This window comes from Coenobita brevimanus, chromosome 86 (genome assembly GCF_032717465.1).
Source record: "Coenobita brevimanus isolate Jiangsu-jjx chromosome 86, ASM3271746v2, whole genome shotgun sequence".
Classification (NCBI taxonomy): Eukaryota; Metazoa; Arthropoda; class Malacostraca; order Decapoda; family Coenobitidae; genus Coenobita; species Coenobita brevimanus.
The window spans coordinates 36,139,331-36,166,843 of NC_137039.1; the positions used below are offsets into that span (position 1 = coordinate 36,139,331).

General features: G+C 38.3%; 1 protein-coding gene across 1 annotated transcript; it reads right to left on the bottom strand.

Annotated features, from left to right (window-relative positions):
- Nucleotides 1-459: 459 nt before the first annotated feature.
- Sap-r (prosaposin) lies at nt 460-27,373 on the bottom strand. The gene is made up of 19 exons (XM_080280837.1): nt 27,218-27,373; nt 23,882-23,963; nt 22,883-23,030; nt 20,298-20,498; nt 17,087-17,215; nt 16,011-16,152; nt 13,407-13,558; nt 12,174-12,341; nt 11,406-11,598; nt 10,566-10,702; nt 8,036-8,170; nt 7,098-7,238; nt 6,250-6,418; nt 5,058-5,132; nt 4,601-4,710; nt 3,947-4,124; nt 3,438-3,598; nt 2,221-2,412; nt 460-1,887 (listed from the first exon to the last, which is right to left on the bottom strand). The coding sequence occupies exons 1-19, from the start codon at nt 27,252-27,254 to the stop codon at nt 1,834-1,836; spliced, it is 2,604 nt and encodes an 867-aa protein (XP_080136963.1). The 5' UTR covers nt 27,255-27,373; the 3' UTR covers nt 460-1,833.
- Nucleotides 27,374-27,513: the final 140 nt, after the last annotated feature.

The following is a 27,513-nucleotide window of genomic DNA, read 5'->3' on the forward strand; positions in this document are numbered from 1 at the left end:
TCCCCCACCTAAGAATGGATTACAGGTTCTGTTAAATCTGGAATGCTGCATCCATCTATGATGAACTGTTGCCTGATACCTCGCCCTTTCTGTATTAAGATGCTTTATTTAGTTATTTTTGCTATAACCAACAGATTTTGTTCAACTTATGGGAGACCTTTCACGGGGAAGGAAATAATCCCTTTCATATGGATCATTTCCTGTATTGAAGAAAATCCTCTGGAGATCGGGGGGAGGGGGAAGGATACTAAAATGGAGTTAGGTTTGAAGTCATCATCATCATCCGGACCTCCTTTCCCACCTTAGGACAAGGTGAGGTGTAGCAATGTCCCGACAGCCCAAATCTGCCCAATCCAATAGGCCATGCTTCCATTTGCTCACCATTCAAACCCACAGAATCCTGGCTCTATCTGATAAGCCAGTAGCTTGGAAGTACCAAAAGGAAAACATACCTCACTGTAATATAAGTGAGCTTTAATATTCCATCAAAATACACAACACAACTCAAATTCTTGAATATATAGTGGGTTTATGCTGGCTACTGCATACTGAATGAAGATACACAAACATAAATTCTGTAACCACAAAGACTGAATCAACTGCACATTGAGAGAGCTTGAATGAAGTCCCTAAAGACAGTAAACAAACACTTGCGCCTCAATTATGAACATCTTTGCATGTGCAGTAAAAATATGTACTGTATATACAGTTCTTTACCTTAATGCAAGCTACAAGAAAAAAAAAAAATCACAACACATTAAGCTGTATCTTACAACTTACATATCAATAACAAATAACTAGCCATTACTTAAGAACTGTCTCCTGAATACTTACACACAGGTTCAAGTTCAGTGGTTAATGAAAGAAGTTCTAATAAGTAGATACACTAATTATAAATTCTCAATTTCTCTCTCATACTGATAAATCAATAAGAATCAATACTTAATATTTGCAAACTAAATTTCTCAAACAATATCCCAATGATATGATAAGATGATGGTGAAAGTGTTAACAATTCCCACATTCATTCTTCAATATCGGTTTCTTCAACTTCTATGGCAAACATATTATATTTGCAAGCAGAATAAGGTATCAGGGCTAATACTGTCATCATCATCATCATCATCGTCCGGACCTCCTTTCCCACCCTAAGGCAGGATGAGGAGTAGCAACGTCCAGACAGCACGTTTGGCTAATACTGTACCTCTACAAAATGAACTGAATATAATAAACCCTACATTTAGGAGCACTGATATACAAATACTTTCAAAATGAGGAAGCTCCTAGATGGTACTGTCTGGTCATTTTCACCAGTTTAACAAGAACACATTCACTAAATCATAAACTTGTCTTGATATTCTAAGACAAATTTTTGTCATAAAAAATTTCTACTTAAGTTTCAAAAGTATCTTCTCATTAGTTTGGATAAACTAGTAAACTAACAGAATCCAAAATTACTACGACTTCCACTTTCCATCAGAGTGAGTATCTCCTATACAAAACAACATGTATAAATCATGCAGTATGTCAGTTTTATGAGTAAATATTTCAAGGAGCTGCAGCCTACTCATACATCACCAATATTAGACTGATACATAAAATATTCTACATGACTTCTACCAAGATACACAAGTATAAGAAGCATGCAACTAAGTTCAATGAATACTGTGGGTTTCAGTGAAAAATTTTATCATTACTCTACACCCAACAGAAACAACTGAGGGTGATGACTTAACTTACCACAATTTTGTTCATATCACAACTGGATATATGCCAGTTTTTTTTTTTTATTACTAAGCCTAATAGTTCTGTTTATTCCTAGAACTTTGGTAACTAAATCTGAGGAGTGTTGTTCTGCCACACAGTCTGCTGGCAGTGCATGGTTGCCTGGAAGGGAAAGACAATCAGGTTAATAATGAAAGGACACTTTAATGGACCTCATTATCAAGAGTTTAGGGGTTATTAAATGCAATTTCTGTTTCAATACACTCATTCCTGCAATGGTGTCTATCCCTTGTCAATAATTATTGTAAATACATGTAACATTTATCAAGTGGAAATAAATGACAACACACTTGCCTTATGCCATTCACCAATCCAATCCTGTGTTCCCATAGAAAACAAAGGGCACATAAAAAAATATAATAATAAATAAATAAGTTATAAGTGTAACAAAATACCTGAACTAGACGCATTAAGGGAAGTAGGTAAATAACTAACCTTACAGGCAGCAGCATGGACCTGTGTCTGGCACCAGTAAGATGGTCCCCAGGTACACTTCTCCCCACCCAAAAGTGGCTGATCAGAGGTGCTGGGACACAGGTGGACACTCTCGCACACCTTCTGGGGTTCCAGCAGCTCACGCAGCAGATTGACAAGATATGGCCCATACACTTCAACTATATTGCGACACTAAAAAGAGAACAGTTCATTAAGAAATATCGTACACTCATGCTACACTGCAATAATCTATCAGAATAGATCACTCAAAATCTGACACAGTGGATCTGTATAAATACTATCATGCTTAAGATGCACAGATTTTGAGTTTATAATCTCTACACTTTACATAAATTTATAGTTCATTCTAGAGAAAATATTGCAGTTCATATCTTTACTTAATACCTCTGATATTTTGCTCTAGAGAACACGCGGCAAGTAAGTCCCGCCCTACCCACAATATGACTATATTACACTTTCCAACACTGGTAGTTTAGAATTTATTAAGAATATATAAAATTACGCATCTTATTTTCCTCTAAGGGTGATTCTGAGGGAGGGATGCTTTACCTTCCTATAGAAAATTTTAATTCTTTGACAAGGTTTTGCTATTAGGTATATACAACAAGAATGCCTTTTGAAGTTCTACCACAGTACTACCTATAGAGCTGACCTGCCAATTCTCTTAACTTACATTATCAACTGAATGGAAAATGTTGTGATATTCTGGGACACATCAGTGACGTATAACATGGCTCCTATGAATGCAGCTAATTTAACTGCCTGGCATTAGCTGGAACACAATGAGCTGTCCCAATAATGAGTGGGTTAATGAATACTGGCAACCCTTGCTGTAATTCAGGGCTCTGCTCCAAAATACTACTTTTTCCAAACAACTGGTACTATATGTGAGGGACACTGGAAAACCAGCTTTACAAGTTGTGGAAGAAAAACAAAAAATTGTTCTGCGATTTACTGCAAACTTAACAAATATCAATAATACAGTAATAATAAAAAAAGGAGGAGACTTACACCAATGGAATTTTAACAAGCATTTTACTGTAATTCATGGTGGCCTTAATAGCAATAAATACTGTACTGTAAATAAATAATAATAGAAGACAACAAGGACTTACCGTAACCTCGTTGTCAACTTACAAATAAACAAATAACCAATTAGATACAGGAGACAACAAATATCCTGACTGCCAACTTACCTCCTCTGCTGCATGTCCTGGCAGAAAACGACACAGCTGTTCAATGTCCGAGTCAAGATCAATCACCACTTCCGGGTCCTTCAGCCTATCATCAACCTCAGTCACCACAAACTCACACACCCCACATTTGTCCAAGTTAAGGTTCAGTGTAGCTCTCAGTCCTGTATAAAGTAAATCATCAGTAAGTCATCAGCATCATAATCATCACCACAGTACGCAATGATAATGATAATCCCATGTCACCCCATGAGAAGCAAACGACCCCAAGGCTAGGAAAGTTGGTCCTGACATTTAAGATGAGAATGACCAGCCTAACTCATCCCTGAGTGGCATTACATGAGCAATAAACCCCAACCACCCCTTGAATATAAACCTACACTCGCTCAATCCGACTGGAGCACCATAATTACTCACTAAACCACCAGGTGCCAAATTTGGTTATATGGTTATGGTAAAGAAAAAAAAAAAAAGAACACTGTATTGCTTGAATCATTCTGATTTCACCTTACCTGAATACTTGGGTGGCTTGCAGAGTTTCAATTCCTGGCAAACTTCCTTAGGGTCCAGCTGATGAACAAGGAGCTTAATGATGGCATCCCCATACTGTTCTACAAAGCCAATACAGTCATCCTGCAGTGTCCCAGGCAGGTGTGCACACACAAAGTCCACAATCTCAATAATTTCATCCTGGGAGGAAAAAAAGAAAAATGCTTAATAAACATAGACTCTTTATCATTGACATTTAAAATATTCAGCCTGAGAACAACTTTTTCATCTGTTTAACTTAATGTAAAACTCTTATTCACATATGCTTACATGATGCCCCTCCCTTATAGCAAAGGGGTTATCATTTGGAGATGGCAAGAATAAGAGATGTCAATGGAGTCACGATGATGAATTGATGTGTGGGCATTACAAAGATAAATGCCACACATCACTTTTATGGTATACGTCCCATAGTCAACAGCAGTCAACCATTAACCACAGATAATCCTTGATTAGATATGGCATATACAGTATATGTAAGTATATTACCTAAACCGAGAATGAGCCCCCACGAGACTACACTACACAATAAACAAGGAAATATGAAGTACATAAACCAAGATATACCCATATTGCATACTAACACTATTTCACAATATAATTTCTTAATTACAAACCTCAGTGGCATTAGTGAGGAGAAGCTTATCCACCTGCAACATGGCAAACTCACACAGCACACAGACAGTCGACTGACCCATCGATTCCTCTGTCTGATGGTTTGAGGCACCTGAGTAAAGAAAATAATATAAAAGTAAAAAGGAATCTTGCTTTCACAGTGCTATGATGCTGGTAGGTGGTGCCAACCATCATCCATTCACTTGATGTAATGCAGCGTATGTCTTCCTTAAGTGATTCTACGCTGATTGAAAACTTAATGACTGCTTGTTACGCTGGTGCTGAAGAGGTTACAAACCAATGGCGATCTGGTGTTGCCATAAAGAAAAGGTTGTTGCAGCACCATTGAAAGGTGAGTAAAACTGCATTCAACATAGACAATCAGCAGTATATAGGGCATTTTGCTTAGTATCAAAATAAAATTAACCTACAATATGTTCTGCTACAAAGTAAACTTACCTAGAGATGGTACACCAACAAACATGCGGGACACTGGAAGCTGATTAGAACTGTCCAAGCGGGGCAACTCAGGCTCTGGAAATGGATATTGCTGATAGTACAGTACCAAGTAAATCCTTGTTGAAAAAAAAATTTTTATACCCCTTTCCTCTATCATCCCCTTTCAATCTGGTGATGTAGTTATTCATTTATTCCTGCTACTTCCAGGAAACTTTATTTACAATTGCAGAACTCTGACATAAAAAATCTTCATTCTACTGTACTAGGGTGCTTTCTCCGATTGAATGAAATCATCTGTTGGTAGCTATACTACGAAATACATCAGAATACAGTGGTTAGCCTCATAAAAAATAATAATAATAATATTTAAAAAAAATCTCTTCCTACCTATTACCTCTTCATTATTTTTTTAATTCTAGGTTCCTTCTTATGATTTCAATAATGTTACATTTTTGGATCAAACTCTCTAAATCCAATAGGAACAAAAAAAAAAAAAAAAAAAAATCACAACAATGAAATTCTTGTTGCTTTTTTATATTTTTATACACAGTTCACCAAAAACTTACAAAAACTGTCTAAAAGTTACACTGCTACCTATAAGGCTGATATGCCAGTTTCCACCATTTTACAGTATGAACTGTAATGGCATGGGAAAATGTGATATTCTGGAGCATGTGAAGCCTGTACAGTGGCAGCAGCCAGTGCTACCTTTATCTTCTAAAATATACATATGGTACAAATATACTTGAAACAGAAAGCCACCAAGGTAACTCTTAAAGAATCACCATATCAGGGGGATTCTTTAACCTCTCAGCTGCATATAGCACTCCAGACATGCCGATTGACAGACTGCGTCGCACACGCCAGTGGAGCCGCGTGAAATATTAACTTTTCAGTCATTTTTCACACCTACTGCATGCTTATGCTTGATGAGTAGGTCACAGATCATCAGTGTGCAGTGTAAACTTCCCTGACTTAAATGTAATCAGGTATGATTACTGTAGGTATCAGTGGGTCAAAACACATGATGAAAACAAAATTTTTTTAACCCATTTTCCCGCACCATGGACATAGGAAATGCTTAGGGCCGCCACAGCCTAGGGGTTTCGGAGGAAAAAAAAGCATCTCTTCCATGTACAGGTATAATTCTGACAGCTGGACAATAATGTTCATATGAAATCAAGACACTCACCTCTGGGTTTACATAGATGTAGCTGGATGCAGATCTGATCAGGAGTAAAGTCATCAATCAGCATCTGGATAACCTGGTCGGTATAGGTGTCAACAAACATCTCACAATCTGCCTCCACAGTCTTGGGTAGCATGGAACACAACTGGTCCAGAGCGTGACGGATGCCAGCCTGCATTGCAAAAGAATAAACCCAAGAAACAATAATAACAAACTCACTGCAGGATGAGTGTGCAGAGATGACCACATGGCACCACCACCATTTTAATCCCACTTCCCAATCATCATCATCTAATCCTGTGTTGCCCCATGAGAAGCGTATGAGCCCAGGGCTAGGCAAGTTGGTCCTAACATTTAAGATGACAGTGACCAGCCTCATTCATCCCTGATCGGCATTACATGAGCAATAAACCCCAACCATCCCTCAGATAGCAACCTGCAAAGGCTCAATCCGATAGGAGCGCCTTAATTACCCACTAAACCACCAGGCACCATAATCTGGTTATATGGTTACCACTCAGTGCAGTAAATGGTTTCCTGGTGTACAGGAACAACAATAGTATATGGGGGATCTGACAATAGGAAAGGTAAGGCAAAAAAGTTGAGAGCTACTAGCAAAGTTGGCCAAACATAATTACAGGTTCACTTCCATATGATAAACAGCATGGCTGTAAGCAATGACTTTCAAAACAGTAATGCCATACTGATGAGTCCAACGAACTTTATGTTTCATTTAAAAATAAATAAATAAAATAAAAAGTGGATATATACAGGTATATCATTGTCTACAACTAGCCTCACTTAATACAAGAAGACTAAAAGCTAAATTTGACAAACGCAAGCTCACACACCTCTGTCTTGTTGTCTTTAAGCATATCCTCCAGCTGAGTCATGGCATACTCGCACATTACACAAGACACGTCATCCTTCACCTCTGGGGCTGCTGCCACCACCTGATTCTCACTGGGACACAAGTGTAGTAATGGGCAGATCTGGTGACAAAAAAATAACAATGACAGTTTTAAAAAACTAAAAATGGTAACAATAAAAAATAAAATAAAATATTCTCTAAGATCCCTAACACCAACAAAAATAAACTCCATCTTTAAGCCTACATCAGGCTGCTTCAAAACAGCCATTCTACCTTGCACAACAGCATACAAGCAATATAGTTTTTGGTCACAATAAAAGGTACTGTATTTTTTAAAATTCTACTATACATGTTTGAAGTAGATTTTACAGATTCTGAATCAATCATATACAGATCCTAAAAAGCAACTTCTGGATTCTGCAACACTAACAAATTAGGTAAAGCTAGTTTCCTTAACTTCAACACCAAATATTCTTATTTTGGGATGACAGTTCTATTGTTTTCACATATAAAGCTTTTTACCAAGAGTGGCTGCCTAACAAAAAAAAAATAATAATAATAATAATAAAAAATAAATAATGTTATCATCCATCCATCCATCATCCAGTCCTACGCTGCCCCATGAGAAGCGTAGGAGCCTGGGGCTAGGCAAGTTGGTCCTGACATTTAAGATCAATTAAATGAAAATAGTGCTGGTTTCCTATGGCAACAGTACAAAAATTATTCATTCTCCAAGTCTGCAGTCAACATTCTTAAAACAATTCTTCCTTCCTTATACAGCACCTGAAAACTAAGGGCTGTCAGCATATTATATAATGATGCTTTCTCCATCTAAGCATTATATAAAACAATATAATTATGATTATCGGATGTTCTACATTCCCTTACCTAACTGATGATATATTTCAACCTTCTAACCTGAGATGGATCAATCTCCTGGACTAGTAGTTCGATGACCTGGTCCCCATAGGCCTCCACATAGTCCTCACACTCCTCTGCCACTGTGCGAGGCATCATATCACACAGGCTCTCTACAGCATGCTCAATATCCTCCTGAAATAGGAATTGACAATTTCACAAACTGTAAGATACATTAGACCTATATCTGTGGATACACGAATCATGCACATACGGCAACTAGGTAAACCTCCAACAATAATTTACCAGGTAACCCAAACACCTAAAATAGAAGTATCATTGCTTTCTTGAGCCTTTCTTAAATTTAAAATCATTTCTGCAAGAATCAGTCTCTTACAAATGGATAAACTAAAATACCTGAAGGGGAAACAACTACAGTAGTTTGTTACCAATGATGGGCTCCAAAGGTAATCAAAAAAGCCATACTGTAGTTATGGAAAAAATAGCAGCATTAAATGTCATGAACTGAGCAACAAAAATAGACTCAAGAGTAAACAGAGCAATGTCAGAGTGTATAATTATGTGGTGTGTTCAATGCACATACTAGAGAACTAAGTGGAAAAGGAAGTTTAGGGTGTGGTTTATGAAGAGAATGGCAGACATCTAGTTTACATGCAACATAAATGGCCTTTTTCTGAACAGGTACTGGAACAAATAAAAATGAACAGCATCTCAGAAATTTAAAAGACAACTGGAATGATTGGAAGTTTTATATTAATGACATGTAGCCAAGATAAGAATTGAACACTAACAGAGTGAGGGGAAGAGGAAGAAGATTGCTGATGAGTGTAAATGATAATGTGGCAAGGATGCAGTTCTATGATAATCATTCTCTATTTAGAATTCCTACAAAGAAGAAAGGCATCAAAGGAGGAAGAGAGGAATATAGCAACAAGATATGTTCTGCTAATTACTGGAAGGGGGGGGGGGGGGAATACAACAGTATGCTGCAAAACTTTTCAGTAAGAGTATGGTACACTGCTTGTCATCATCGTCTTCATCCAGACCTTCTTTCCCACCCTAGGGCAGGGCGAGGAATAGCTACATTGTTTGTACCTTTTCACTTAAGTTGCTGTTCTTTAAACTGGCTAAGCTACAATGCTTGTACTTCTCATATTTTTGTTCTTTACATTGGCTAAACTACAATGCTTAGTAGAAAGGAACTATGCTCCTAGTTTTTTCAAGCTTAGTCAGTATCAGTTTCCTGTCTACTTTAAAACTTACTTTGGCCTTCTGATGCAGGAAATAAAAAGTAACCAATAAATCCTCAACTAACCTCAGCATATAAATACCTTAAAACAATATGCGCTAAGTTAATAATACTGTCATCCTTCCTCCATTAACTCATTCAATATGAAAGGACTCACCTAAGCTGAATAATATCACCGGTTAGGTACAGTCAAGGACACAAGATGGCCAACTAATGCACTTTGTCTACTTCCCACTTACAGCATATTAATTACTTTCTTCCCTCACACATCTTAAAAAGAATTACCTATGAAGAAAGAAACATACCAAAACTTCCTCAGCTAAGGAATATGAATCAGCAGAGGAAAATGAGAAGTACAAGACATATCAAGAAAACTTTTGTCCTCAACTGTACAGAACAGATTAACTAATGTACTTATAAAACTATCTATAAACTAGTAATTACTTGCATGCCACAAATAAGAGGCATGATGGGCCTGGGTGGTAATGGCAAGCACTTAACTAATAAAAATTGCCCCTAGTTTGCCTATGAGGGCTCAGTACAAAGATACAATCAATGGTAGAGGTGGGTTGCTAACAAAAGGCTGCTGATACTGGAGGAGTTAATAAAGGCAACAGCTATCTAACTGCTCAGGTTGGAAAAATCTCATGCAGCGTAAATCATCTGCTAGAACAAACTTAAAACATGCCATCCCGGTCACAAGGTTATAGCCTCATTATTTTCTTTCTCTCTCTCTCTCTTCAGTATGATGATGCACTTTTTAACTTTTACTCTTGTCATCAACACACTGTTTTATTCAGCTTAGGTGAGACATTCTACTTCGAACATCAAGCATTTTTAATTCTGAGTGAGAGGTCTTTTGTAAATTAAAGTCACTTAATAGCCAGAAAACAAATAATATTCACAAGGAGGTATTCAATTATCTTCTTTTTCAAAACATTTCATCAACATTACCCATCTCTAGTGCCTGATGCCGAATCATGAGAGGTGACATCAATAAGAGAGCCTCCAAGTACTTCTGTTCCAATTCAGAAACGAGTCTTATTCTGACCACACATTGATGGTAATCTTGCACCATATATCTCCATATCATTTTTGGTCTTCTCAGTAACAATGCATCTTCCTAATGTGAAACACACATTCTTATATACTGTCCCATCTAATCTCCATCTATGTTTTGGAGTCCCTCTTTTCCTTTCTCAACTCTGTAACAACTCCTTCCAATGGTATAAACACCTTTACGTCCTCTAGCACCTCATCTCTCCACCTTGTTCTCAGTTTCCCTCTCCTCCTCCCAACATGCACCACCAACAGACTCACCCGAGTATCCTTCTGCTCCAGCATGTTCTGCAGGAAATGGAGAGCAAACTCACACATAACACACTTGGTGTCATCACCCACATGATTCTTGCCCACGGCAGCCCCAACCATGCCACTTTGGCCCACAGGGGACACAGCTGTAATGTTTGGAAGAAAAACCTTCACATGGTTGGAATAATTCTAATATTTCAGCCCGGCTAGTGCCAGACAATCTTATTCAGCTGAGTGAATCATGTAAGCCTGAAATTTTTATCAGTCACATTAACCCTCACATGGCCAGAATAACTATAGTATTATCTTCTAGTTTATGCCTCATATCTTTATTCAACCAAACGATATAAGCTGTGAAACATGAAATGCATTATAAGTTCTTACAATGAATATTTTTTTTACACACAATTCTCAAAATGGAACATCAATGCCCACATTTTAATATTTTATCTACACAATCACTAAAGCATAGTGTGGCATTAATAGTGCAACCTTATCACTAATTCTCAAATTATCAAATAAAAAATCTGATATACCATTACCTGAGGCTAAATTGTTAGATCAAATGCAAAACTCCACTCTGTACATAAACAAAAACGTTGTCAAAACAAGCTCAAAATCTATGTAAAAGTTCATGGCAAATCTTACTCGGTTTTCTTTAACACATTAAATGCTTTCAACATTATATTAATACCATTACTTCTCCATTGTTAGGAAGAAATGGATGCAGACAGAAATGGCAGACAATGAAAGAACAAGCACTGAAGAGAGGACTGCAGAACTAGCTGCCATCATCATCATCCTGGCTTTTCTTCCCATCTAGAGATGAACTTCTAAACAGACGATTACCTATTCCACTCCGGCTAAGTTTCACACGTGGCAACTGTTGTGTTTGTTGCTGCTGGTTCTCAAAGTTAATGGCGGCAGCTTCATCAGTGCCAGTCATGTGAGGGGCAGGATCATCAACAGTAACAGCAGGAATAAGGCGGGTCTGAGGCACCATACTGGGACGCTCTACATCCAGGATAGTCCACACAGGATGCTGAAACAATTATTGAAGTCTTCATTGAGATAAATTTCTACTTATTTATTCTTTAGAGTTTACACAATCATAAATGGTATTTATGAGGGTACAAAAGACTAACAGAATAAACTCTTCATAACACTTAAAACTAAGTAAGACTTGCTCATTTGTAAGAATAAAATATAGAATGTTGCTGATGCTACATGAGGAATGCTTATGATTTCCAGTCCAATAATGTACTCCACTTCTCTTGCTCTCTCCAATTATAACATATTCATATTGGAAATTCTCCACTGACTCTTCTCCTCTATGATGAATATGATCACATGGAGGTAGCTAACAATAAACCAACAAAATACCTAGCCTTATTCAAAAGGTTAAGAACTTACAGAAAAATGTTACCAGTATCTCCTCTCAGATAAATCGCCCAGACTGGCTACATCACAACAGAATAACATATACCAGTATATACAGTACCCATTAAGCGACTTTCACAATTCAGATGAATGGCTAACCAATCACTTTTACTATCCAATTTCTTGTCTTGTTAATCCAACTCAGGACACAGTCAGTACAAGCTCTTTAAACAATACCTGCACTGCAAAGACAGAATTGAGACCACACAGGCCAACAGCTTCACAGATTTCTTTGGGATCAATTTCAGCCACAAGGATGTTGTAAAGTGGAAGGTAGTATTCATCCACAAGACTAAGACAGTTCTGGCTGAAACTACCCATCTGACGGCACAATCCATCAAGAATCTGAAACATCACAATTGAAATACAGTATGATTAAGTACCACATCACCACGACAACTCTAGTATCCTTTATTAAGTTGAAAGAAAGCCACAGTTTACTAGTACAATATCGGACCTAAACTGAGTTTTAAAGCAGATTTTTGTCACTATACAAGACTTTCTAACATTCCTTCAAAGACAAATTATTGTGTCTTACAACTTTATTCTCTTGTATTTATTATTTACTTTATTCTCTTGTATTTATTTATTTATTTTACTTGAGAGAGGGGGGTGTTAGTTGGGAGCAGGGCAGTGAAATGGCAGGGGACAGGGTGACGTGGAGGAGTTTTGTTTATGGCCACCCCAAACGGGATTGAGGCGTCTGGCAATAGATAGATTTTACTTGAACACTTTTTTTTAATGCAGAAAGGAAAGATCCCAAAGCTTGAGCCTACAAAATCTATCAAGTGAATGCTACTGCAGGAAATAAAATGGTAAAGGAGAAGTGCTAGACAGCTTCTCAAGCTGAAAAGTATATAAACCTTTGTATCTACAGCAAAGCAAAAAGAGGCAGACATATTACAATCATCAATGTGTAACAAGATCATATGGTCTGCGTATGTGTTGACAGACTAGCATGAAGTCAGGTACTTCTCTGCCAATCAGATCTGCTGTAACAAACTACACCACCAAATACATTTAAACATCAATCACACTGGTTAAAACTTGCTTATAATTTTTACTCACGCACAAATGCCGTGCAACTTTACTCAGCCAACTGAATCCCCTTTCAGTTAAATTATTACTGTAACATGAACAGAGTTCACTTGAAGGAAAAAAAAAAAAAAAAAAAAAAAAAAAAAAAAAAGTACATTAAAAATATTAATGGTATCTTATAATAATCTAGATTACCATTTGCCAATAAAAATATTTATGCACTATATGTTAAATAAAAATAAATTTTTAAAACTGAGAAATGCCTTCCTTAAACTTTTAGAGCATTCCCTGAATTCATAACTTTCACTACATCAGCCCCTTTTCAACTAACCATCACATACAATTTTCATAAAATTTTAGTTAGGCCATTACCTGCTTAAATTCTTCCTCAGTGGTGTTGGCGGTGAGGACATCACGCCAGTGCTGCACGATGGCCACACAGAAGTCACACGGCTCATCACCAGTGTGTGGCAGAGGAGGACGCTGGTACATCGATGGCTCATGAATTTGAGGCTCACACATTTCTACAGGTATAAAAATCCACCCTTTTAACACCTCTTATCACCATCAGTTATCTTTTCCTACAGCTACAGTCCATCCTATATCCTGAATTACCTGCAGTTAGCCCCTTCAAAAGAGTGATGACATTTTATATACATACATACATATATATATATATACTGTATATATATATATATACATCATCATCATCATCATCATCCGGACCTCCTTTCCCACCCAAGGGCAGGGTGAGGAGTAGCAATGTCCAGACAGCACAATATATATATATATATATAGATAGATAGATAGATAGATAGATATAGATAGATAGATATATTTATTATTAAGAACAAAAAATATAATGGTCATCACCCAAACCACGGAGCATTAACAATCCTGCATCTGCCTACATACAGTAAAATCTCTCTATATGAGCATCCATTATACCTGTATGAGAATTCAGTGTTACAAGGTGAAAAATATAGGACAGTTTCTGTTGTTACGTGTATTGAAAATTTGACGTTACAATCATCAGTCACGAATCTGAGAATCTGTTACGAAGCATACGTAAAGAAAATTAAAAAGGCACTCTTGCAACTTTCACCATCGCATTCTCTTAAGCCTTGGTGAGACACTAAGCCAGCCCTGGCAGTGGTTAAGTAACAAAAGGGCAGTTCAACCCCAATGAGCTGGACTAATGTTAATATTGCATACTGTACATCAGAGTTGTGCTGTATGAGAGGAAAGTAATGAACTTGCAATGACATTTGCATCCTTTATCATTTCATCATCACCACCATCCAATCCAGTGTTGTCCCATGAGGAACGTAGGAGCCCGGGGCTAGGCAAGTTGGTCCTGACATTTAAGATGAGAGTGAGCAGCCTCACTCATCCCTGAGTGACATTACGTTAGCAATAAACCCCAACCTCACCATATCACTCCATTACACAGGAGAATCGAAGTGGATGCATTTAGGTATATGATTCCCACAAAGCTCCGTCTGTTTACAACATACGACTTGTGCTTGCGTTGCTTGCTGCTAGGGTTCCATGACCCAAGCCCACCATATGACCCACGTCCTATAACTGCCTGCCACAGCCTCATTGTTGTATTAACTGTCGTCATGTCTGGAAGCTGCTTTTTTTTTTTTCCCATTCTTCATCCCAGAACTCTAACCACATAGCTCAAACTAACTCAGTTACAGTACCTAAGGTCCCAAAAAGTCCTCCTTTTGCAAAGAAAGTGCTAAGAACACAAGAAAAGCATTTACTCATGGAAAAAGTAAAGCAACTGGATGAGGCAGCATGTGGTATGGTAGCTAATATGAATGAAAGAGTCACATTCATTTAATCAGAAACATGAGCTGGCTGTGTCTATGATGCAGATAAGGCCATTGTTGGACAGTGACAAAATCTTGAATGAGGTTAATGATGATGAGCAGTAAAATTTACGACTTTTCATGTTTAGAGCAAAGAAAGTGGAACTGATTTCATGACTGAATTTTTTATGTGTTGATGGACACAGGGTTAGAAAAATTAGGCTCTTACAATAAGGGACGAGTTTACGAGTTAACATGAAAAGTTAGATAAAATAATTATGTGAGTTCAGTTCTTATGAATGAAGTTAAACAAATTCATACTGCCTGGATAACATGTTTATTATTCGAGGTTACCGCACTCAGATGATGGTACGTGGGGGATGCCCATCACCCACTCACTAGAGGTGGTGCTGCCTACTTCTTCCTTCATGTGTATCACCCTTCTTTTTCATCTGTGTTGGTCCTCCTCTCTTCCTTTTTTTAAAATCCTTTCTCTCACAATTTATTACTCTTCTTTCCACTTCAGACGGCTACACACTGGGTGATAAGCCAAATGGTTTCCCTTAACTTCAAAAACCATTTACTTCACTAGGTGGTAACCATCTAGCCAAATACCGTACTTGAACAAAGTCATGTGGAGCCTACTATGATGCCCTTACTAACAGGGTGATCCAAATGAGGCATCCACCCACGAGCCAAGCTTCTGCACTAATCTCTCCGCCTCGCTGTGGCAAGGTGCCTTCAGCCACTTGAGAACATTGGTTTACTGCACGGGGTGGCCCTGCAGGGGCGGTTGCTTGCCTGCAGTTGATCTGTCTGTTTGAATAGACAGACTGGGGTAGCACAACAACAACACCCATGTTTACCACAGAAGCTGTACATAGTCACTAGCCAGAGTCCCTTGAATCCGATGAAGTCTTTTACTACAGTACTTCATTCATGCTATTTCCTGATTATTTTATACAGGAGACTTTCCATTCTCAAACAACTTGATACTATCTTTACTTATCATGTCACAACAAGGGTCTTCCCTAAGCTGAATATGATCATCAGCAGGTATGACTATTGTATACTAATTAAGTACCTGGTACATCACTGGATTCAATCTGTCATTTCAGTGAAAATAATGCTAAAAATAAATACCATGACAACTTACCAACCAAGTCACAGAAGTCATCAGGATTTAACTGTTGTGTGAGGAAGTTGTATATGGAATCAAAGTTAGCCTCCACCAAAGCCATGCAACCATCTGACAATGAGCTCAAACGTCCACAGATGGCAAACAGCCGATCCATCAGCTGGAGAAAAGAGCAACCAGTTTATCACGAATGCTTCCAAAAAGAAGCAACAGAAGTACAGTATACGCAACACTTTCAAGTGAACTAGATAAGACAAAATCCTAAGATATTATACCAGTACTGCAAGTTTCAAAGAAAATATAAAACTATGCAACTACACTATATCCAAACAACACTCCTTTACTTTTTACAGTAATTGTTGCACACAATTACCATACAATATATGCCAAGATCTTTTTTGTAAGTAGCTACTTCTCTACTTATCTTACAAGGTTCTATTATTTGCTGTTTTGCAATAATCTAATAATTCAAAATGAAGGTCTAAGGAAAATCAAATCTAACTGCTTCTGCAGATTTCTAAAAACTTTAAGCAATGTTATAATTACCTATCTTGAACAATTACAAAAACAACTCTACTTATATTACATCCCCTTCCATCTCTCTCCTGTGTATTACTGTAAACAGCACTGGTGCTAATCTGCATGTGGAGGATGATATCAACTGACTTGCAGTCAAGAAAGGGTGGAATGGGCTTCACATTCCCATTTTTATGAAAAAGGTGTATCTGGCTGCAATTCTGCATATGCTTCAAATTTTCAGTAAGCTAAGTCTCAGTGCAATGATTATACTTGAAAGAGCAAGCTTAATGGTTCTCTAGATTCACATTTTTTATCAATTAATCAACTCAACACATGCTTTACCCCAAAGCTTCTGTTTGGAATATATTAATATCCAACTACACTTAAAACTTAAAAACATAAGTAATGTGCATTGAGACAGCAACCTGGCACATACTATAGATCATGAATTCAGAACTGATTTAGAAGTTTCTGAATTAGTGATTTATAAGAAGCTGGGTATGAAACTTTGAAATCTACCCTGAACTATGACATGCAGTGCCCATTTGCAGATGACAGCATTTCAAAGTACACACCTCGGCTCGGGAATGTGTCTTCACCAATCGAATTGTGCGTTCAACGAAGTCTTTGCAGGCCTCACAGTCTCCTGGTTGTGGCGTGCGAGCTGGAGGACGTCGTGGGATTATCGCATTAGGGTGATCCCTCTGAGGGGGGGAAAAAAAAAAAAAAAAAATGAATCCATACTACATCCCTTGAATTAGATAACATATATATATTTTATTTTACTTCTACTCGCTTCAAATGATTATATTCAGCCCAGGAAAGACTTTCTGAACTGGAAGGGTTAGACAGAGCAGTCATAAACCCATTTATCACTCAGATGCTGTCTTGAAGCTGAATTTAACTATCTAGCATATCAAGAAAACAATGAAAACCACATCACTGGAGTGAAGTGATTAATATTAAGTACAGCATTAAATAAGGCTGCTCTAATAAAGCACAGAATAAGGCACTGAAAAATGATCATGTTACAGATTTAACTCCTTTCAAGCATTACATATATATCTACTTCATTCTTCCTATGTCCAGACCATTTTATTAAACTTGGGAAAGATCTCTAGCAATCGATGTTTCATTTCAGCTCATTAATAAAGGCTTCAGCATGCTTGCATGCATTGGACTCGGTCACCATGTTACCATCAGATGACCAATGAATAAATTAATACAGATACTTCACAATCTCTCTAGTGTAAAATGTTTCCTAAACTGAATAAAACTGTCTGGAAAAAACAGTAATAAAATAAGTAATCTTATTGCACAGTTTAAACAAAGTATCAACACAACAACTTTAGAGCTGCCATTAAGAAACTGATCACACAAGTAAGCCCATTACCAGTGATCAAATTAACTCCTTGAATCAGATACCTGCTTAATCTTATTCTTGCTATCCCTAGACGATTTCATTAGGATCTGGAGAATTTACAAACTGCAGAGATTACATACGATCTTTATTAATTTGTTTAACAACAAAGGCCTTTCCTAAGTTGAATAAAATCACCTTGAAGTAGCTATCAAAATGACATCTGCTTCAAGTGGCTAAAACCATACAGTACGGTGCTGTACCCTCGAACTATCACATAAACTGGGAGAATAGCGTATCTAATAATTAATATACTATGTGTTTTCACTATCAGTTTTTACTTCAACCTTTAAAATTTTTTATACTAAGCCCCTCCCCCCCCAAAAAAAAATACTATTTTATGTACAATATACAGCAAATCTGGTGAAGGAGGGGGATACCATGCAATATGACTGATATAGCAAGGCAGCCACACAGCCTAATTATACAAACATCCCTCAACTCCCTATCACTCAAACGGGAGACGGTGGACTGTAAGAGGGGCAACTGCAGCCTGTGGTCCACCAGGTTCACATTCAGTTGAGACTGGGGCCACAATAAACAAAGGTAATATGCTAGTTTTCCCCAGTGTACAGCACTAGTTTTATGAATGTTGTTGTTGATCAACCCAAGTCTATCTGGCCAAGCAGACCCCATCAGCCACATGCAAGCAATCACCCCTGCAGGGCTGTCCTATGCAGCAAAACAATGTTCCCTTGCAGCTGACAGGAGGAATAGTGTGGAGGTCTGGTTCCTGAATGGATGCCACATTTGCATCTCCACCCAGCAAGGGCACCGCAGCAGGTTCTGCTTAACCTTGTAATTTGGTTACATGGTTACCACCCAGCATTGTATGTGGTTTCCAGGGTTACAGGAAACCACTGGGTTGGTCATTCAGTGTAGAGTCAATAATATACACCAACTGTCACGATGTGGACTACGGCAATCTCTCATTATCCGGACATCCATTATCCGAACGATCCATTATCTGGACATTGTGATCTGGCTGTATTAAACCATTATAAGTAAACTTTTCCATTTTATCCCAACAAAATGCTTGCATCTAGGTGGAAATTATGGTCACACAAACTTTTTCGACTGCCCGGGCAGGAATAGCCCAATGGTGCCATGTTGTCTGGCTTGGTAGTTTACCCAGCGTTTGCTAGAGACACCCACAGTAGTTCCCAGTTCCTGCCCATCAACTGTGTAGTGAGCAGCTCCTCTCGGACAGTTGTTATGGCAGCACATGTGGTGGTTTTGTGGTTGTTCCCTACCTGCTTCAGGTTCAACAGGGTATATCACTACATCACATGGGATGTACTGTGCAGTGCAACAGCTTCACCAGCTTCAGTGCAACAGTCTGAGTCAAGGAGCTAGCAGGTTATTTAGCACAATGCCCTGCGCGGAATTGTGAATATTGACGTTGATTTTATTTCAGCTTACCATACTAAACCATGATTTTATTCGATATTACCATTATTTTATTCCATTTTACCATTATGTTTTGCATGCCCACTGCATTTTCTTGTGTAGCCAGTTTATTCATGTTTTTCATGTCACTGCAATGTATGGCCCTGCAGTGGTGATTGCTTGTCAGTGGTTGGTGGGTCTGCTTGACCACTGAAATTGCTTGGCTGTGGTTTGTTGGTCTGCTTGACAAGACGGAGTAGTGCTAAACAACAGGAATGAGAGTTATACGATGTACTGTAGTAGCCTCTTACGATAGCTTTCAAAGTTATGTACGAAGGGGGACCAGAGGAGAAGTCCATTGTCCAGACGAATCCACTTTCCAAACACGCCTTTGGCTCCATTATATCAGATAATCAAGGGATTACTGTACTTCTATGTAAGTCAGACCCTAAATGAAGCTGGACACGATAATACATAAAACAATATCAAATGGAATGCTCAAGTTAGTTACTGACATTAAACTTACTGAAACACTGAACTGCCACACTAAGCACTGGATAATCCAGACTGCTTTCAGTTAAATTTGACCAAGTCTGATCTAAATAAAAGAAAATCCTGTATGCTGACTGCTGTATATCTAAATCAGACACAGTACAAGTACACTTTCTCTCATCACAAATGCATTGTATCACAAACATATGAAACTCAAACGAATTCTTAAACATTCACTATAATGCTCATCTTAAAATCTCAGGATACATTTTACTGGTTTATGCTTGATAAGTTGCTACTTCCAAACAACTTTACTGAACTCATAAAAAGAATATCATACAGGAACTAAAAAAAAAAAAAAAAAAAAAAAAAAAAAAAAAAAAAAAAAAAATTTAAAACCAAACGCAGCTATCTGCAAAATCCAAGACTAAAATTTTAAAAGACATGACTGTAATGAAGGGCTTAAGATAATATATATCTCTTACCTTGTACTCCAGGAGCAGTCTGTCAACCTTGATCGAGTTGCAGAGACCAGCAGTGGCACACACCAGCTGAGGATTCATTTCAGAGGCCAGGGTATCAATCAGCTCAGGGATGAAGTCATTGGCTAAATGGATGCATTCATCAGATATCAACTTAACGGGGATGAGGCGACACGACCCATCAAACACTTCACGGATTTCTTCCTGCAATAAAGAAGGCATAGCACTGTTATGGAATCTGTACTCTTTTACATAACCCTGCTCTAGGGTGGGAAAAGAGGGCTGGATGATGATGATGACGATGATAATGACCTGTATTTTACTGTCAATCCTCTATATTCATGAGGGACACATTACAGACCTGCCTGTGAATGGCAAAAAGCCATGAATGTCCTGTGCTCCTCCAAAACAGCCACTGCAATCATTATGTATCAAAAAACCCTCCTAAGCCCCCAAAACATTAATACACACTAGAACCTATTAGTTTCCAGCGTACTATGGGATGCTTCATTAACCAATGAATAAGCAAACTTACAATGAGCAAATCTGAAAATAAGGGGAGCTGACTACAAAAACTGCTAATCTTGTCAACACCTAACCATGGGAAAAGCCCTTGTCCAATCTGGGTGGAGCACTGCACCAGATTCCTTCATGGGGTTTGTACTGTACTAGACCTGTAGGATGGCTCAACAAGCAGTTGCCAACCTGTGGTCAACAGGTCTGCCTGGCAAGACATACTGGGGTTAAACAACAACAACTACTAAGGAGAAGTCTTTGAAACTGGAATAAAATTCTATTGGTAGCAAGAATGAAATACAAAAGATGCTAACCTACAGATGAGGTTAAATGAGACTGTTTCTAACCCCTTCACTGTAACGAATCTCTTCCAACCTGTCCAAAATGATCCAGTGGCAGCAAAATTAACCCAGGCTGTCTGGTGCGTTACTATAAACCCGTACGTACAGTGCTGAGAAAACAGATCCAAAGAGTTAAGCACACATTTATGCAAGAACTATTTACAGACCTTTTCAGTCATCAAATCCTCAAGGGAACAACCAAAACTGCTTTTACGAATATATATATATATATATATATATGATGACGATGATGATGAATATGATGGTACATTGGTACATATGACGCAACAGAATGTGGTAAAAAAATTTTTTGGCCTAACTGATGGAGCCAGGATTCCGTGGGCTTCAATGATGAGTGACACTGAATTGGGCAAACTCAGGCTCTCTGGATGTTGCTACTCCTCACCTCACCCTAGGGTGGGAAAGGAGGTTCAAATGATGATGATGATCATGACTACCAGTATAAAACAAAACACAAAGAAGGAGATGCAAGTAAGTTACTGGGTGATGAACTTGTAAGTTTTCACCCTAATCTCACCTGACTCCATAGTCTGATGCAACAAGTCTACATTCTTGGATAATACAGTACTGTAGTGTACCCCTAAGTACATGATAATAACAATCATAAAATATACAAATCATCATACCATACCATACACAACATCATATATATCTTGCTCTTACATCCATTCTGTTCCATTCCCAAGTACTGTTATTATATTTTCTCTGGTGTTACTATCATAATAAAAAGCTTAGACATTTTCCTGCCAGCTTTGGCAAGGGAGGGGGTTTATGAAATATTTTTATGTGACAGCAACAAGATGTAGACACACACACACACACACACACACACACACACACACACACACACACAAAGTAATGGAGTCTATAAGAGTCCGTGTCGTCTAGAGGCAAAGTGGGGATCCTCTCAGCGGTAACATGTGCACGTATGGAGCATGAGGGGCCAGGATCGAATCTTGGCCAGGACAGTGTGATTAATTCGTTAAGTTTCATTTCGGTCATTACACTGGTTGGCAGTGGTTTAGGACGTAAGGTGAGGTTTGGAGGGCAATGATTGTCTTGGTTAGCTGACAGTGACCTAGTCCTTACATCACGGGTGTGAGCTGTTCAGTGTGGTCCGCAGCATCCTCAATGGTGGCCTCCGATGCTACACTACAGTGTGTTTAGAACTCACCAAATCAATCACCAAGAGGAGAAAAGAGTAATGTAATGGGACCTATAAAAGTCCATGCTGCCTAGAGGCAAAGAGGGGATCCTCTTTTTGGCTAAGTGGTAACATGCACATGTGTGAAGCTTGACAGCCTAAGATCAAATCTCAATCAGACCAATGATTAATTTGTTAGGTTTCATTTTGGTTATTACACACACACACACTCACAAACACGAGTATAAGAAGGAAGAATATTCTCTATTATCTGAGGCAGAATAAGAAGTACAGAAGGCAAGACTATGCTGGCAGGGGATGGCCAAAGACCTTTATCATAATAGTAGCAAACATACAGAAGCTACACCACTAAAAATCTGACATCACTAATACTCTCCACTAAATATCATATAAAAGAAAAATCTCTCCATCTGAGCCTTGTTACTACAGTTAATCAAATCACATCTGATATTATGTAACCATTAGGAACATAGAGAAAACAAATCATAACATCTGATTTATGCACTGAAAATAAACAAAATGTGATCATGACAAGGATGATTTACCTGTGTTTCATTACTAAGCAGTTGATCTCTGGCCTCCTGCACCATGTTCTTGCACAGTGTGCAGATGTCATCATTATCCTCAGGTAGTGTGGTCCTCTCCCATACTGTCTGTATACAATGACGAACAGCACTGCACTCCTTAGCTTTTCTGTTAGGAGTACAGGCAGAGATAAAAATTTACCCAAAGGCACTGACAGTATACATTCTTCAACTCCCTTCCTGTTCCCTGAAAGGAGTATAGTGGTCTGGATGAGAAAAGCAGTTGTAATTAAGGATTTCTTGGTCCCAAAACTCCCATACTGTAACTAGTGATCTGTGAAAGATAATTCTTGTTCCTTTCAGACTTACCGTAAAATTTTTATTAATCTAACAGTGGATCAAGCTGCTGGATATATTTTCTATGAGGAGTATATGACATGGGACTGACACCCTGTTTTTTTCCTGGTGATATGATGGTTGTCAGACTGACTCAAGCTGATAAGTAAATAATATCACACACATACAGTAAGTGTTGATGTTTATATACCTATGACATGGAGTCAGGATTGCACAGGCTTGAATGGTGAATGAAAGAAAGTGTGATCCATTTAACTAGACAGACTTTTGCTAGTCCTCCTTCCCAGCTGTTTTTCTTTCTCTCTGGACACTACCTCACCCCACCCTTATGTGGGGAAAGATCTGGATGTTATGATGATGATGAAAAAAAAAAAAAAAAGTACAGGGGCAGCACAAAGAAAATTTTTTACGGAAATTCATTAAAAAATACATTACTGTATTACTGATATACCTTGTACACTAAAGTTCAGTAGTAATGCTACTTTGCAATAATGTTTGAACCAGTATGGTATGATAGTTATCCACCCATATGCATGTGCAATCCAGTCACTTGAGTACATACAAATATTCAGGGTAAAATTTATCACTCAAAATACTGCAAACCCAGCACACCAAAACAAACTGCATCCTGTAGTGATAAAGCACATCCTGTATGATACTTACACAAGAGAGTCACACCAGTAACTTGGGCCGTATGTACATTTTTTACTGCCTAAAAGGGCACCTTCTCCAAAAACAACACATCCTGGAAGGAAAATGATATAATAGCTACCATTAACCATTTTACATAAAGAAATTAAAACGTTACAGCAATTTGATATGAATGCAACTTTGTACTGTATTGTTTCACAAGCAACTTCAAGTGATGCAACACTTATCATCTAAATAATGAAACAACTTAAAATAATGATTAATTGGACATCTGGATGCAATCAATGTAACAGGTACAGCATTTCATTTAGGTGTAAATCATTGTTATCCTTTAACCCTAATCTTAGCATCCACCAAAGGGTTACCAATATTTATGGGAATCACACAACCAAAATGAGCTTCATTTATCAATGAAAAACACCATATTTACAAGAAAAAGAAGGCAATGAAAACAAAAGCTGGAAAGTAAGAGGGAAAAAATGTGAAAAAAAAAAAAAATCCTAGAAAGTTATAATTGAAGTTAGGTTCAATTATGCCCAAAAGTGATTTCAGTGTGTTCTATGACAATGCCTCCTCAAATTAAGGAGGTCTTCTCTATGGTATTTCCATCACAAATGCATCTTTATGGTAACTTCATTTTCATCACACAAATATGTTCCCAGGCAGCGACACGCAACATGGAGAGAGATCTTCATCCTGTAGACAGATGAAAAATTATTGTATATCAGTGCTGCCATCAAGCAATCCTTCACTGAACAACTACTGTACTCAATTCTGAGAAAAATGCTTTAAATTAACCAATGTGGGTATGAGGTGCTGCTACTCTGGCAAAGCAAGGCCTTGAACTGACTAACCTGACAGAAGCCAATTTGACCCGAGGTTACTCTCAACCAAGCCACATCATGTTATTTCAAAATGTCCTTTTATCATGACAACTCACCTCTGCATGAAATCATCAGCCTTCTTCTTCAAAATAACCCAGCCAGTTTTTTTTTAACGTAACCATGGTGATATACGAAGAGTTATATAAAGTGTCCCCAATGTGGTATTTTGTGTTGGTATTGACAGGATGACCATTTCCGGCATTTCCGGCAGTGCAACTACACCTGCATTAGGTACGGTATGACTAACATCATAAAAAGCAAGAAGTGTGAATTTTTTACAAGAGACTTTAATGGTACTTTACAGGAAGATGTCACCTACAGCTGTCACAAACCCTAGCTTTTACAAACTTATGGCTTGATAAAGTAAGTGTAGAGGCACTCACCAGTGTTTGGGAACACTGGGATTTCATCACGTGCGAGGCTGGACTGATGTGATATCTATAGCGAGGTGACAGAGAATTTGTTTCATAACAAAGAAGCAACTGGTGGGCCAACAATGGACATGGAAACTGATGAAACTTCAGCTGTAAAAAGGAAATATACTTGAGGACAAGGGGTGATGCAGACTGGTACATTTGTTTGGGAAGCCTCCCATCCCCGGACGTGCCAGGGTGGCTGAATCAACTGAAACTGCACCTTCTCCCACAGGAAGCGGCTGTCAGTTATGTTAGGTCCAAGACGGTAAGTGCATGGCCACAGGTCGAGTGTTGAGCAGCTTCCAAAGTTAGGTTCAGTGGTTGTCTGAATGATTCATATCACTGGTGGGGTCTGGGGGATTTTGTTCCCTCATTTTTTTCTTTTTTTTTTTTTTAATTGGAATAATCTTCAGGCTTAAGCCTTCCGTTCCTTTTTCCTTGCATTAAATAAAAGGTACCTCAGGTTTTTCTGGTGGTTTCTCATATACTCTCACTGCTTTTTATAACTTTATTTAGTACCGGTATCTGACTTATTCCCCATGATGGGGTAGGGGTCAGGGGGAGGGGGAGGGGGCAAAACAGGATATTTCTGACAAAAATGAGCATCAAATTGTCAAAACAGGAAAAAATAATCAGAAAAGGTAATTTATATATCTATAGCCAGACGCCATAATCCCATGAGGGGTGGCTGTTTGTCTCTGAGTTAGAGGTTTTATGGGGAGGGGCACCAATCGTCCACCAACCCACTTGGTGACATGTAGGGAACACATGTAGGTCAGTTATATGGTAACCACCCAGCAATGTAAATGGTTTCCTGGCTTACAGGAAAGCATTTGGCTTGTCACCTGATGTAAAGCCACCTGAAAAGGAAAGAAGAGTAATTAAGAGTGACAGGAATGATGGAGAAACATGAAACGAGGAGGATGGACACAGAAAAACAACGATAAAGGTGATGGAAGAAGCAGACAGCACTACATCAAGCGAGTGGATGATGGTCGCCACCATCTACCGTACCACAAAAAGATAGATGAATCAATCAAACAACGACAATTCTTAAAGTTTACATTTCATATAGAATCATGTAGAACATTTTTTTTCCAAAACACTGATTATGTCCACACATTTTCGAAAGATAACATAATACAATATTCAGTAATACAATCTAGTAAAATTTCCTGGAAAATTCTGTTAACATACGGTATCTTCTGAGACAACGTATCAAAACACAACCTGATCCTCTTGAAACTGCAGAAACTGTTTACCCAGGAACTGAACTACTTTTTTTAGTACAGAAACCCATAAACTACAGGAATTACCCATCTCTGTCAATAAAAACCTTCTACACGATGGGCTAATAACAAAGTGAGGTAAATATTTGGCAAACACCACAACAGTAATTAAAGTATTTTTAGGTTTTCTGTTTACATCTCATAATCTGCTGGTAGTTTTCTTCTATGACATGTCACAAAAAAAACTCCTTCCCCCCCTTTGGATCATTAATTCCCCTGGGGTCATTTGCTTTTTTTTTCCAACTCTGGGCAAAGGCTTCAAGGCCTATATCTCAGGGGCAGCTGCCTATCCCAAGGCCCAGTAGTCCTCCTACAATGCTATTTAAACATAAAGCACTTCAGAATACTTGAATTCCAGTTGTGGCTTCAGCTAACTTAAGCATTATTCTAAAAATATGCACTCCAAATACTTTAATTCCAATTGTGGCTTTTGCTAAATATTTTCTCAAATGATATCTGCACTAGGATATAATACAGTACCATACTGCATTAATTCTGCACAATGGCCATGGGAATGCAGATATATCATACGTAGAGTTACCCGCATGATAGGGGAGGGAGGGTCACACAGATCTTTTTACATTTCCAACTGGCTACAACGGCACGAACTCCATAAAGTAACTTTGTTAATCACCATTCTGTCAATCAGTACCCAATGTACCACAGACTGTAACAAAATGAAATTACAGCAAGGGATTAAGTACTAATTACTGGATCCACTCAGCGCAATGTGGCCTGAGATATCACACACATACTTACCCACAAGGAGAGAGACAAGGATCCCCAGAAGCCTCATGGTGGCGAATGAGAAGTGACGCAGCACCAACCACCTAGCGCCTATGGCAGCCTGGGAGCTCCGCTATCACGTGATGTTTACATCTCCATCCCCAACACGCCACCGCGATGTTGCCATTTCTCATCAATCTGTTCGCACATCTTACTTCATTTTTCCTCTTGTAATGCTTCAGGTTGTTAACGCAGCATTTTAAGACAGTTAGTATCAATTACGGGCCTGATCTCAATATCAAAACAAAGAGCTACCTCACACTACTGAG

Coding starts and splice junctions, on each gene's coding strand:
- Sap-r (XM_080280837.1), bottom strand. CDS start 27,254: ATGAGGCTTCTGGGGATCCTTGTCTCTCTCCTTGTGG. Junction 20,499..22,882: donor TGCTTAGTAATGAAACACAG/GTAAATCATCCT, acceptor TCTTTATTGCAG/GAAGAAATCCGTGAAGTGTT. Junction 8,171..10,565: donor TGGAGCAGAAGGATACTCGG/GTGAGTCTGTTG, acceptor TTCCTATTTCAG/GAGGATATTGAGCATGCTGT.